The sequence below is a fragment of the Myxine glutinosa genome, chromosome 9 (genome assembly GCF_964187855.1).
Source record: "Myxine glutinosa chromosome 9, kmMyxGlut1.1, whole genome shotgun sequence".
NCBI classification, from domain to species: Eukaryota; Metazoa; Chordata; class Myxini; order Myxiniformes; family Myxinidae; genus Myxine; species Myxine glutinosa.
The window spans coordinates 108,386,954-108,399,805 of record NC_136269.1 but is presented as its reverse complement, the minus strand read 5'-3'; the positions used below and the strand labels follow the sequence as shown (position 1 = coordinate 108,399,805).

General features: G+C 42.1%; 1 protein-coding gene across 1 annotated transcript in view; it reads left to right on the top strand.

Moving 5' to 3' along the window:
- Nucleotides 1–12,852, top strand: part of SELENOT (selenoprotein T) — a 93,547-nt gene that overhangs the window by 73,031 nt on the left and 7,664 nt on the right. The window contains exons 5-7 of the mRNA XM_068128582.2: nucleotides 3,949–4,075; nucleotides 11,574–11,661; nucleotides 12,014–12,159. Coding sequence (XP_067984683.1) covers nucleotides 3,949–4,075; nucleotides 11,574–11,661; nucleotides 12,014–12,141 — 343 coding nt within the window. The 3' untranslated portion in view covers nucleotides 12,142–12,159. The remainder of the gene's footprint in view (nucleotides 1–3,948; nucleotides 4,076–11,573; nucleotides 11,662–12,013; nucleotides 12,160–12,852) is intronic.

The following is a 12,852-nucleotide window of genomic DNA, read 5'->3' as shown; positions in this document are numbered from 1 at the left end:
ACAATTGGGGTGGCTTCTCCATTGATCTTTGACACACAGAATAACGCATTTTTCTGCCGTGACTCCTCTCGGGGCTCGGAGGTACACCGTGACCAGGGGGTTGGGGAGGAGCACGTAACAATATATATATATATATATATATGTACACACACACACATGTACACACACATGTACACACAAATGTACACACACATGTACACACACATGTACACGCACATGTACACACACATGTACACACATGTGTACACACACATGTACACACACATGTACACACACGTACACATATACACATATGCACACACATATACATACTCACATACATACACACACACTTTTAGCATAATTCATGCGAGCTGCTGCCTTTTTGTCCCCTGTCACACCGCGGAGCGAAAGGGGGACTATGGTTTTCCCCTCCGTCAGTGCGTGCGTAAGCGAAGGACCGAATTCTAATTTGGTGTGTGGGTGCAACCCACGTCAAAATCCAAGATGGCCGCCGCCATGTATGTCTGAACCTTGTGAGCGGAATGTCTTGAAAAATAAGCGAAGTACCAACTTCTAATCTGGTGTGTGGGTGTATCTCGGCAAAAGGAAGAACGCTATTAAAAATTGTCGCTACGTCAAAATCCAAGATCGCCACCTTGCGTCCTCCACTTTGTCAACTCGCATCACTTCACCGACGGGGGACCTAGGCGTAACGCTTGTTCCTCTGAGGATTCCCATTATAACGAGCATGGGAGCGTACCTGGGAAGCTATCTTTCACTCCGAGTCAGCGCTATACTTTGCCAGTGATATTCGTCTCTTATTCAATATGATAGTTGTTGTTTTTTAAAGCCTCCTATACCTATAGGAATGGGGGAGGCTAATGCATGGTGTTGGGTTTGTTTCTACGATTAGCGGCCCCAATTTTCAATGATACCACATAGTTTCTTAGATCCCTAGGAGTTACTAAACCACCATTTACAAAAAATTATATATATATATATATATATATATATATATATATATAGTGTCAATTTCCAAGCTGTTTCGGATCTGGCTGGAACTTTCGGAATGAAATTTTGCATTAATAATGGCAATAAAAAGTATGCGTGGTTGACTTAATTTTTTGATCTTGACCTAATGTTTATGGTCATAACCTAATTATCGATATTTTAACATTTTTCACCAAAACCGACGTTTGTCCGATCGGAATGAAATTGCCCTCTGTAGATATCCCAGAGCAAGGCACATTTACATCATACCCCTCTGGGTTAAAGGTGAAGGTCAAATGGCGGTCTGAAATAAATAAAAACACCCCCCAAAAAAAGCTTCTTTTTTTTTGTCCAATTTTGCCAATGCGGAATGTCAGACTGCTTAACCTTCCAAGATGTTCTTTTATCATAATAGCGTGCCTGCACTGAAGCTGTGCACCTGATATTTATTTTGTGTCCTTGACCTATTTTTTTCGGATTGTAGCCTAATTTCAAAAAAAACGCTTCTTTATAACTAATTTTCCTTCGATTTTCATGATTTTTGTGGATAGATTGTAGATGGGACACATTTTCTTAATTTATACTCTATCCCTAAATGTCGAAGGTCATATGGCAGTCCAAAAATAGTATGGCCATCATTGGATCATGGGTGCTGGGGGAGGCTTACCCATGTCGACGATAGTAGATATGTAATTAAAAGATATTTTTTTATGCTGTTGGCGGAGGCATTATGTTTTTGGGTTGGCCGTCCGTCCATCTGGCTGTCCGTCTGTCCATGATAGGTTTTCATTTCTGCGATAACTTAAGAACGGCTGTAGGGATCTTTGTCCAACTTGATGCAGGTATGTATAATGAGGCAAAGATGAACTGATTAGATTTTAAGGTTAGATTTTAATAATTTTAAGGTCATGTTCAGTTAAAATCCTGTTACTGCAATCACTTGTGAACCAGTGATGGGATTCTGACCAAAGTTGGTACAAATATATTGTTGCGGTTTTGAGAACCCTCCACTTTGTAAATATTTGTAATAATCCCTTATAAATAATCCCCTGTACATATCCCCATTTTCTAATGTTAAACGAGCGCACCCTAGTTAGGCCACGAGCAATACGTAGAACACCATAGGATCTTCTTTAGTTATTTCATTAGTGTGTTCTAGTTAAGGATCTGTTCCCAATAGTTGAATCTGCGTTGCATTGATCAAATAAGATAGGCCCCATTTCGCTCATTTTGCACTCTCCAAATTATCACGTGGCTGGGTTGGCAGCGTTTGCTGCATTGAGCCGTCATTGCTGCCTTAGCGCTCGCTCCAAATGCCATCACGCACGCGGTCAAGCTTGGAGAAGAAGGGGGCGGAGCGCCAAGAACGAGGTGTGGCCACATCAACTCGCCACCAGGGCATGGACGGTAAGCCCCCACCAGCCAACCACGGCTGATGTAATCTGACCGACGGGCGTGACCTGGCGGAGCGCGGAGTGATTTCACAGCGCGTTATATAAGCGCGAGGACTGCTTTCAGATCTGCACAGGGGACCATCGCTTGTAAAGAACTGCGCCACGAGCCATTGTTAACGGACTGATCCGGGAGCGCTCCATTTGATATGGACATTGAGTTTTCGGGAGAGAGAGAGAGCGTTTGGCACGATATATGTACGCGGCATTCCAGCCCCTCGCAGATGTAAGGTCCGGTCGTGCGCCAACGACACGCGAAGCTGCCTGCCGTTCTTCGCCCGCAGACCCGGAGCCTGGACCGGATCCCATCGCCTGGACCCTCTGCCGGACCTTCCTCCCCTGCCACTACCGTCCCGTGTAAGTGTGTTTGTTCTGTCCTCGGAGTGTTATATAAGAGTGTATAAGGTTGCCCTGTCATTTTATTTCCTCTCCTTGTACATGCTTTTCCTTTCGTTTCCTCTTGAGTATTGTATAATAAATCATATTTGTTCTTCCTTCACCCATCTGATTTCTTCTCATCTGATCGCTTTCGTCCTGTCCCCAATTGAATATCTGTGGCACGATATAGGAACCGCTTAGAATCGGGTTTAGACTGCCGCTAATGGCTCGAGTTTCGGATTGCTAAAACCGCTCGGCAATATTCCATCTTGTCCGTGATCGCCCTGCTTCCGACCGGAAGGAGCGCGATATCTTCTAAAGGACCCGGAGAATCGGCCAGTGTAAAAGACAAGGGGATTAACCCTCCCCCCCCCCCCCCCCCCTTGGTAAGGGGAGCGCTGACCCCGGATCCGCAACAATATATTATGATGCAAAGATGAACCGGTTAGATTTTGGCGTTAAAAGGTGAGGAGTGAGGTGATTTTGTGGTTTTGGTGAGGTCATAGGTCATGTCAGGTAAAAATGTGATACTTGAGAACAGTGGAATGGGTTTAAATCAAACTTAGTACAAGTATGTGTAATGTAGTAATGTGGGTGAAGGCATATCGGTCGACGTCGTGACGTCGAAGAGTGTCGTTCTATTTCATTCATTCATTTAGGTTGGGGTTAAAGAAAAAATGGTATTGTGCTAATACAGGTATCTTTCTCTTTCTCTCTTTTCTGTCTGTCCCTTTCTTGCTGGTTGTGCCCAATCGTTGCCCTGCTACCCCACTGCGAGTTCAACATTGCTAGTCCATGCACTTTGCTCTTTAAAAGAGAAAATGCTCAAGCAAATCTGATGTGGATTTCTCAATTGAGCAATTAAAACCTGTAGCAACCTTTTGCTCCTGACAATGTATAAATGTTCGACTGTTTACTGAACATCCTGAGACGTTTCAGTGTGCACATGCATGCATGCATTATATTATACCTGTAATTGTAAATGGTAAATTTGCATTGTTTGGTGTTGCATACACTGCAACCATCTCCTGTGCCATCAGGGCTGTTTTCTTGACATGCCTGCTGGGCTGTGTGTCTTATGAGGAAGGTGGTGCAGCCTCCGAACACTTTGATTTGTCTTATGCACATGTATCTGACTTTTTCACAGTACGTTTGCTTCAGTGCTGTCGGTGCTGAAGGTCATGCTTATCGTGCTGGTTGTTAGTGGGCGGAATCCCTTCCCCCTGGTGGGCATGGACACACCCAATGCTTGGATTTGGAGCCAAAACAACAAGGTTTGATGTGAACTGGAACTTGTTAACAAGATTTGAATATATATTTGTATTTGCTTAATATCTATATTATAAATCTCCGTAGGTGATTCTGTCCGTCTGTGAAACGTCTGTCCGGGCGAGTGGCTACACCCGGTCTGGGAGGGGCTTCAAAAACAAATATCCACCATTTTGTTTACTCGCATAGCTTTGAGGCCTCTTTTGTTAAGCCCGCAGTCTTGCTCTCAGTTTTATTACTCCCGCCAGGGGTGTGTGTGCGTGTGTGCGTGTGTGCGTGTGTGCGTGTGTGCGTGTGCGTGCGTGCGCGCGTACAAGATATCTGGAAAAGTTCTGAATGGATTTGGATGAAAGGTGGTGGGATGATTGCCCTTGGGATAAGGAAGAATTGATTAGTTTTTGGTGATGCTCAGGATATTATTCTGGATCCAGGAATTTTTTGGGGGACTTTTTTTTTTTCTGTTTTCTTTAAAAAACCATTTTCTCCAATAATTGGACCGATTGAGAGCAAATTTTCACCATAGGAGGGACTGTCTGTAGAATATTTTAATGGTAATTATGACGTCACAGGTCACGTGGTTCGGCCGCCATATTGTTTTGAGTGAAACACTAAAATCCGACTTTCTCCACAGCACCTAAACAGATAGAGGCCAAACTTTGCAGGCAGAATCGCGTACCCATGACAAACAAAAAAAGTCAGCGAGCATGACGTCATGCATCACATGGTTTCAGAGTTATGATGTTTTTAAGCACAAACCTTTAAAACCTAGCGCCTCCCTGATTTGTGATCCAATCGAGGGGAAACTTCACAGATCTGTTCAGCATATCAGTCTACTAAAATGTCCTTTTGGAATTTGCGATATGTCACGTGGTTTGGCAGACATCGTTAATTAAACGCAAATAATAAAAACATTTATATCTCTTGAACCACTTCATTGATCGACGTGAAACTTCATACTGTAGTAGAAGTCATGAAGAGTAACAAGTGTGCAAAATTTGAAGATTGGATGTACGGTCTGGGAGCTAGTTGTTATTGCGTGAAGAAGTCTTCGACTGTGGATGATTAATTATTTATCACGTACAGACTTGCAGGCATCGTTTGACACAATCTCCCGGGTTAATTTGAACCTCAAATAAAATTATAATTCCAGATTTGTCAATGGCTGAGGTATATTAAACGAATAAAACAGATTGGGCAAAATTCCAATTTTCTTTTTTAAAAGATCGCATATTCCCCCAGGGTTGTGAGAGGCTGAAGAAGAAACCTCGCATGGGCTTCCCAGACCAAATAAATAATTCTGGTTGTGTGATTTTCAGGTTTATTACTCCCGCCGTGTGTGTGTGTGTGTGTGTGTGTGTGTGTGTGTGTGTGTGTGTGTGTGTGTGTGTGTGTGTGTGTGTGTGTGTGTGTGTGTGTGTGTGTGTGTGTGTGTGTGTGTGTGTGTGTGTGTGTGTGTGTGTGTGTGTGTGTGTGTGTGTGTGTGTGTGTGTGTGTGTGTGTGTGTGTGTGTGTGTGTGTGTGTGTACAAGATATCTGGAAAAGTTCTGAACGGATTTGGATGAAAGTTGGTGGGATGATTGCCCTTGGGATAAGGAAGAATTGATTAGTTTTTGGTGAAGCTCAGGATATTATTCTGGATCCAGGAATATTTTTTGGGAAAGTTTTTTTTTTCCTTTTTTACTGCATTAAAGCTTTTATTCTTATTCTTAAATGATGTTTTTCTCCTCTAATTCCGAGATATATCAAAATAAATTATCTGACAGTTAGGGCCTACTTTCTTTTTCATTTATTATTTTGGGGAGAGGGGATGTTAAACAAAACGTATTATTCCAACTAAACCCATGGCGGGAGTATGCGCTCTACTGAGTGGCGTTCTAGTTTCAACTCTAATTCGATATCTCATTTCATTTTTCAGTCGCTAACATGGTTTTAGACTCAGTTGAAAAAAAAAAAAAGGGGAATAAAGTTTGATGAAAGTTACCGTTTACAGAACAAAATGCATTTTCAAAGGCCTGTAACATAAAGGTCATTCATTGAGTCTCCCTCACGGCTTGATCTCAACTCGAATTCACCATCTGATTTCACTCGGTTTCAGCAATAATTGAGAAAATTCATGCACATACTTTCAATTGCTGAGACATTTTAGAAATTTGCGGCATGATGTATCATCACCGCCTAAAATAACAGAGGAAAATGCCGAGATATATTAAAAATTCAGATGGTTAAAATCTATCTGAATTAAATAGTCATTATTGTCAGATAATTAAAATGTCATTTTGTATGCTGTAACAAAAAGAGTAACTGATTTTCGCGGGACAAAGATGCAATGTAATGTTCTTATACACCACCCATTAGGGTGCATCAAACGCCCAACTATTTTTTAAAAGATGTTGGATTGATTTGTCCCAAATTTTATTTTGTTCCAATCATAAAATAAAGTTGCTATGCAAAATTTGGTAAGATTTGGACATCATCTTCTGGGTCCACCTCACCATTTCATATTTTGAGTCGGTGGTATCAGAGTTGGAAATTTGACACGCAGCTGTTTTGAGGCCCATAAATAAAAATGAAAGGATTGACTGATTGCTACATATAATAACTCTTTGTAAAGGTGTTATCATGTGCTCTAGCAATATATCATCATCATAGGGATCATCATCATCATCATCATCTATATATCATCATAAGTATCATCATCATAAGTATCATCATCATCATAAGAATATATCATCATCATCATAAGAATATATCATCATCATCACAAGTCCCTGGTGTTGGGCTAGCGGCTAGGGTGCCGGCTTAGGATCCTAGGATCCTGGGTTCGAATCCCGGTCAATCGCTGAATTAACGCCAGGGGGGTTGACTCAGCCTGTCATCCTTCCGAGGTCGGCAAATTGAGTACCAGTTCACTGGTAATTCCCTGCTTGTCGCTAAAGGCGGCAAAAAGGGTTGGCGTCAGGAAGGGCATCCGGCCGTAAAACATTGCTTCAAAAAGGGGACCAAAAAACAACAACAACCACAGTTCCCGAAAAAGGCCAACCCCTGCTTGCGGGGAAAAATGGCCTCTAAAGGTGGTTTTTTTTTTTTAATAGGGATAGGGATACAATTCATTTATATACAAATAGTCAAAATGATTTTTTTCAAAATATGGATATAAAGCTAAATGAAGAGTATTTTTAAAATATAATATATAAATTAAAGAATATCCTGAATGTTGTAGTCATCTTGTCTTTACAGAGATCTTTTAACTAGACAAGATGATTAAAACAATTATTAGGCTCTACTCTAATAAAATTGGATAATTGATTTATTTGTTGTACATAATTATGAAATGACATTATTGTTACTAATACTACCTTTTTCTTTCAGATAAAACAATGGATGGCACAGTAAAGAAAGCATCTGTTGCAACAAGAGAGTCCACCAAGGTGTTTGGTCTTGGAAGTGCCATAACTGAACAAGATTCCCAGATCAATGGCACCAGACTTCCAACCTGTTTACAAGTACTACGTTGTTTCATGTGGCACACGGAAGATGGCAAACTTGAACGACGCTCTCGGTGGGAATCAGCAAAGCTTGTACTGCAGAAAGTGACACCATTTTATGGCAAGGCTAATATTCCTATCTCTGAACGCAAGGCTATTGAGAAAATTATCAAACTTGCAGATGATAATTCCAAGCTTAGATCAATCCCTATCAACCGAAGAACAACTCCAGCAAGCATCACAAAGGTGAATCAAATGGAGATGAAATTTATGGAGACATTTCCCTTGTGGCCCAATGATGCTAGTTCTCACATCAAGAATCCTGAAGAATTAGCATTCCTGGAATCTATGAAGACAGATCGCTGTGCAACATTTGGCTGCCAAGATAAACTGTTGGCAGATAAGATGCAGCGTAAAGTGAACCGCGAGGAAAAAGAATCAGAGAGGCGAGCAAGTATGGAGCTGGAGTTCAACATAAATACTACAACCACTGTGTATAATATTAGTGACAGTGATGAAGAAGTAACTCTTGGACCTTCAACAAGCACACCAACAACCTCAAGAAGTCATCGTTTAGTTAGACCTGGCACATCAGTTTTCATTCCACATGACATCCTGAAGAGGCCCAGTCTTGTTTCACTGGCAACAAGGATGAAGATGACACCAACCCAACAGGCTGCTTTCACAGAAGCTCTTATTGAAGAAACAGGAGGGGATGTAGCGAAGGTGTCAACATCATATGCTACAGCAGATAAATCAAGACGCAAAATTGGACAGCATATTGCTACTACCTGTAAGGACAAATGAATACCTCCGAAGCTTGCTACGTTGCACTGGGACTCAAAGCTGCTTCCATGCTTAACTAACCAAAACACTTTTGAAGAACGCCTGGCTGTGCTTTTGGGTTCTCAAACTGATATGAAGCTGCTGGATGTTCCATCCTACAAGCCTGGAACAGACCGTAAATCTGGAGATATAATTGCTCAGCTGACTAATAACCTACTTGAATCATGGAACTGCCAAGAGAATGTTGTCAACTTGACATTTGACACAACTGCATCTAACACCGGCCACATCAGTGCAGCTTGTGTAACAATTCAACAACGGCTTAACAAAGCTTCTGTGGTCAGGCTGCAGACACCACATTGGTGAAGTCATTCTTACGCACATTTTTACTGATCTTAAAGTTGAAGCATCTAAGTCACCAGATATCTTCCTCTTCTCAAGGTTTCGCAAGAACTTTGAAATGTTTCCACACACATTCAATGAACCACTTTCACGATTTGATCCATCTCAACTAAATGAAGCAGCAACAAGTTTGACAAGTGACTGGCAAAATAATGTTCTCAGACTCTGTCACACCGAGCAATCTCTAAGACATGATGATTATTTGGAATTTGTTGATCTGTGTACTGTATTCCTTGATGGTGAAGTAGCTGAACATCAAATAACCTTCAAGCGTCCTGGTGCACTGCATAAAGCCAGATGGATGGCGAAGCTCCTCTACTCAATCAAATTATGTCTCTTCGAAAAACAAATCGCTGATCTTCCAGCAGGTACAATTACCACAGAAAAACAAGTGCCAAAGATCAGAGAATTTGTCACGTTTGTCACTCTAGTATACAGCTCCTGGTGGATGACATGTACCTCTGTCACCGATACCCCATGGAATGACCTGCAGCTCATCTCCAAACTGAAACAGTATGAAGCTGTCAATGCTGGAATCTCAAGAAGTGCCCTGAAAGCCCTCAAACGACATCTCTGGTACCTCACAGAAGAGATGGTTCCACTTGCCCTCTTCAGCTCAGTTGTTCCTCATGAGTCATGACCATCGCCGTGCTCTGGCAGACAGACTTCTGGAGGTTCAGCCAGATTTTCCAGTAACCAACCCACAAGGACGGTTTGGTACTGGGTTTGGAAAGCCCAGATTTCTTGATGACTTGACTGAGAAGACCACTGGCTGATTTTGTTGGACCAGATTCATGGTACCTATTTCATCATCTGAAGCTTGACTGGGCATTTCTAGTTACCGATGTTCAAGAATGGACTAACTCTGCAGCCTACCAGACATCATGGACTAATGTTGAAGCCTTGAATGTGGTGAATGACTCTGCAGAAAGGGGAGTTAAGCTTAGCTCTGACTTCCTTTCAGCAGCCAGAAGTGAAGACCACTACCAAAATGTGCTACAAGTTGTTGAGCACAACCGCAAGGAGAAACCGAATCTTCGAAAGCGAGCAGCTCAATACTAAACTGTCAGAAATATCCATGAAAACTACAGTATCTTTGTTTTGTTTCTATTTTCATGTTCATCCATAGTCAGATGTACTCATATTAAGATGATAAATGCTAAGATTGTGTATATATGATTCTACTGTAATAAAAATTATATCATTCTGGTATCTATAATACATATGATTATACCAATAAAATCATGATTTTGACTATTTGTGTATAAGTGAATTATATCCCTATCCCTATGATGATTTATATATTGCTACAGAGCACAATAATACCTTTCCAAAGAGCTATTGTATGTAGCAATCGGTCAATTCTTTCATTTTTATTTATGGGCCTCAAAACAGCTGCGTGTCAAATTTCTGACTCTGATACTACCGACTCAAAATCTAATTTGCTGAGGTGGACCCAGAAGATGATATCAAAACCTTACCAAATTTTGCATAGGAACTTTATTTTATGACTGGAACAAAATGAAATTGGGGACAGATTGTTTTCTTGACATAGGGGCGTTTGATGCACCCTGCCACCCATAAGAGTTTTTTCTCAGGGACTTTTCCATTTGAGCTGTATTCTTTATATAGTCTGAATGTTTCATTCTTTAGACTGTCGCAATAAAAAGTTGCAATTCTGCACGTGGGGAGAAGGGCAGAGCATCGTTTACGTGTCGCCACTCGCGTTTGTCAATGCTATCTCCAAAATTAATAAAATAATGAGAACAGAACAAGACCACCAATGAACGTTAACCCAGACTTGCATGGGATGCCGAGCAACAGACATTGGAAGGTAATGTGTGCTCACTAAACCTATACAGGAGCAGCTTGTCATGAATCCGGATGAAGTATCAGATAATATTGTTGAATATCATCATTGCGGTGAGTCCGATGACGTCACCATGCGTGTACTGTTCTGCGAAACATTTCGCTAATGAATGGACAGGAAAAGAGGGCGGATTTACACTGTTGCGCCAAGAGAAAAGTTCAATTACCTCTAATATTTGCCGTACCTGCTCGATTGGAACAACTGCCGGAGTGAGGGGGGGTGGGGGGAGGAGGAGAGAGGAGACTGGGGGTGGGGGGGAAGAGACTGGGGAGGGGCAGGGAGAAGAGACCTTGGGAGGGGGATGGGGAGAGTGAGGAGGAGTGGTGAGGAGGGGGAGTTGGAAAGGAATGAGGGGAGGGGAGAGGAGTAAAGCGACCCCCACTCCCCCCCGTGTGGGTGACCCACATACTCCCCGGTGCAGTGTGCGTAATGTGGGAGGGATGGGGGTGGAGAGAGAGGATTTGACCTCTTGAAGTCGCATTTTACATGTGATGTAATTACACATTTCAAACAATTTCCCATGTGCATGCACATGCATTCACATGTTATCAGAAGTAAATATATTGTGTAGATTACATCATTTGTGGATCTGATAAATTGCCAGTAACCATTTTGTGAAACTGAATGTGCAGGTGCAGCATCTAACTCAATATGTCCAAATGTCACACACGTCCATACCCGTGGGTCCATGCCCGTGGGATTCCCACGGGTGACCCCACTCGTGTAATAATAATCGTCATTTTTCTTGTCACCCTTTAATTGATATAGTGGTCTGAGATTCAGGATCACAAATCAAAAGTTCAAACCAAGGCTTATTTGGTAATCGGTAATTTGAAGGCATTTCATCCACACATTTAGCTTTGCGGTGTGCTTGCAAGTTTCAGGTATGCACTGCCCCTGACTGTGTCCAAAACTGATCGATATTTTTGCACCTACCTGATGGTATCCCTCCTGTTTCAGATTTATGCTTGTCTCATGATCTTCTTTCTGACCAACATGATAGAAAACCAATGCTTGTCAACAGGAGCGTTTGAAGTAGTTTTTAATGGTGAGTCTTGACCTATGACCTACACCATCTTCTCCTACACAGCAACTACCCAAAATCTTCAACCCAATTCCTTCAAACCTCTTCACACAACTATATTTTTCAGTTAATTGCATGGAAAAGAATCTCCCACCCTTAATCTTTGCTGTTATGTCCACTTGGATCCTGCCACTGTCTGTTTGTGATCTTTTGTTATTTAGCTCTTCCATGAAGCCTTTCTTTTTCTTTGTGCATTCATCTTTTGCTCTCCCACACTAACTTTCCCTGTGGGTTCCTCCCTCTCTTGTCTTCTTCCTTCCCACTGTTGTGTTCCGATTGCATTCACTGTCTCTTCCCACATTAATTCTCCTTACAGATGTTCCCATTTGGAGCAAACTACAGTCTGGCAGAGTTCCCAGCCTTCCTGAGCTTGCCCAAATCCTGGATAACCATCTTGCAATGGGGGGTCAGGCTTCACCATCAAACACTCACGTTCTACAGTAGGAATACCTGGTCATGCATGTGAGTTTTCTTTTAATTCCTCCGCAGCAGTAGGCTGGAGGCATTGTGTTTTCGGGTTGTCCGTCCATCCGTCCACTATTACCTCCGCAACCAAAGGTAGACTGAGGTTGTTTTCACCCCTGTCTGTATGTTTGTAAGCAGGATATCTCAAAAAGGTTGCAGACGGATTCTGATGAAATTTGGTGGACAGGTTGGGTGTGACAAGGACGAATTGATTCAATTTTGGTGAAGATCCGGATCCGGATACTCGAATCAAGTGATTCTTCACCCTTGAGACAAAAACCATATATTGCACAATATTTTGATGTTTCTAAAAGTTGTGGACGGGTAATGACAAAACGTTGTGGATGAGTTGGGTTGGTGACAAGAACAAGTCAATTTCATTTTTGTTCAGGTCTGGATGCAGATCCGGCCTATTGGTGGGATATTAAATGTAAACTGTTCAGCCTGGTGGAAGTATGCGCACTACTGAGTGCCGTTCTGGTTGATGTTTTTTGTTACCACGACAATTTGTGAACCAATGAAGATATTTCAACCAAACTTGGCATACATATAGACTGCTGAAGGAGCTGCGCTCCAACGCGAGTCGAAAGAAGTGACGCGACCAAAGACGGAATTCGTCCGAGTTGCTTTATTGAAACAAAACAGCTCAGGTATTCTGACAAAAGCCCGTTTATCGGGCAGCAATATATA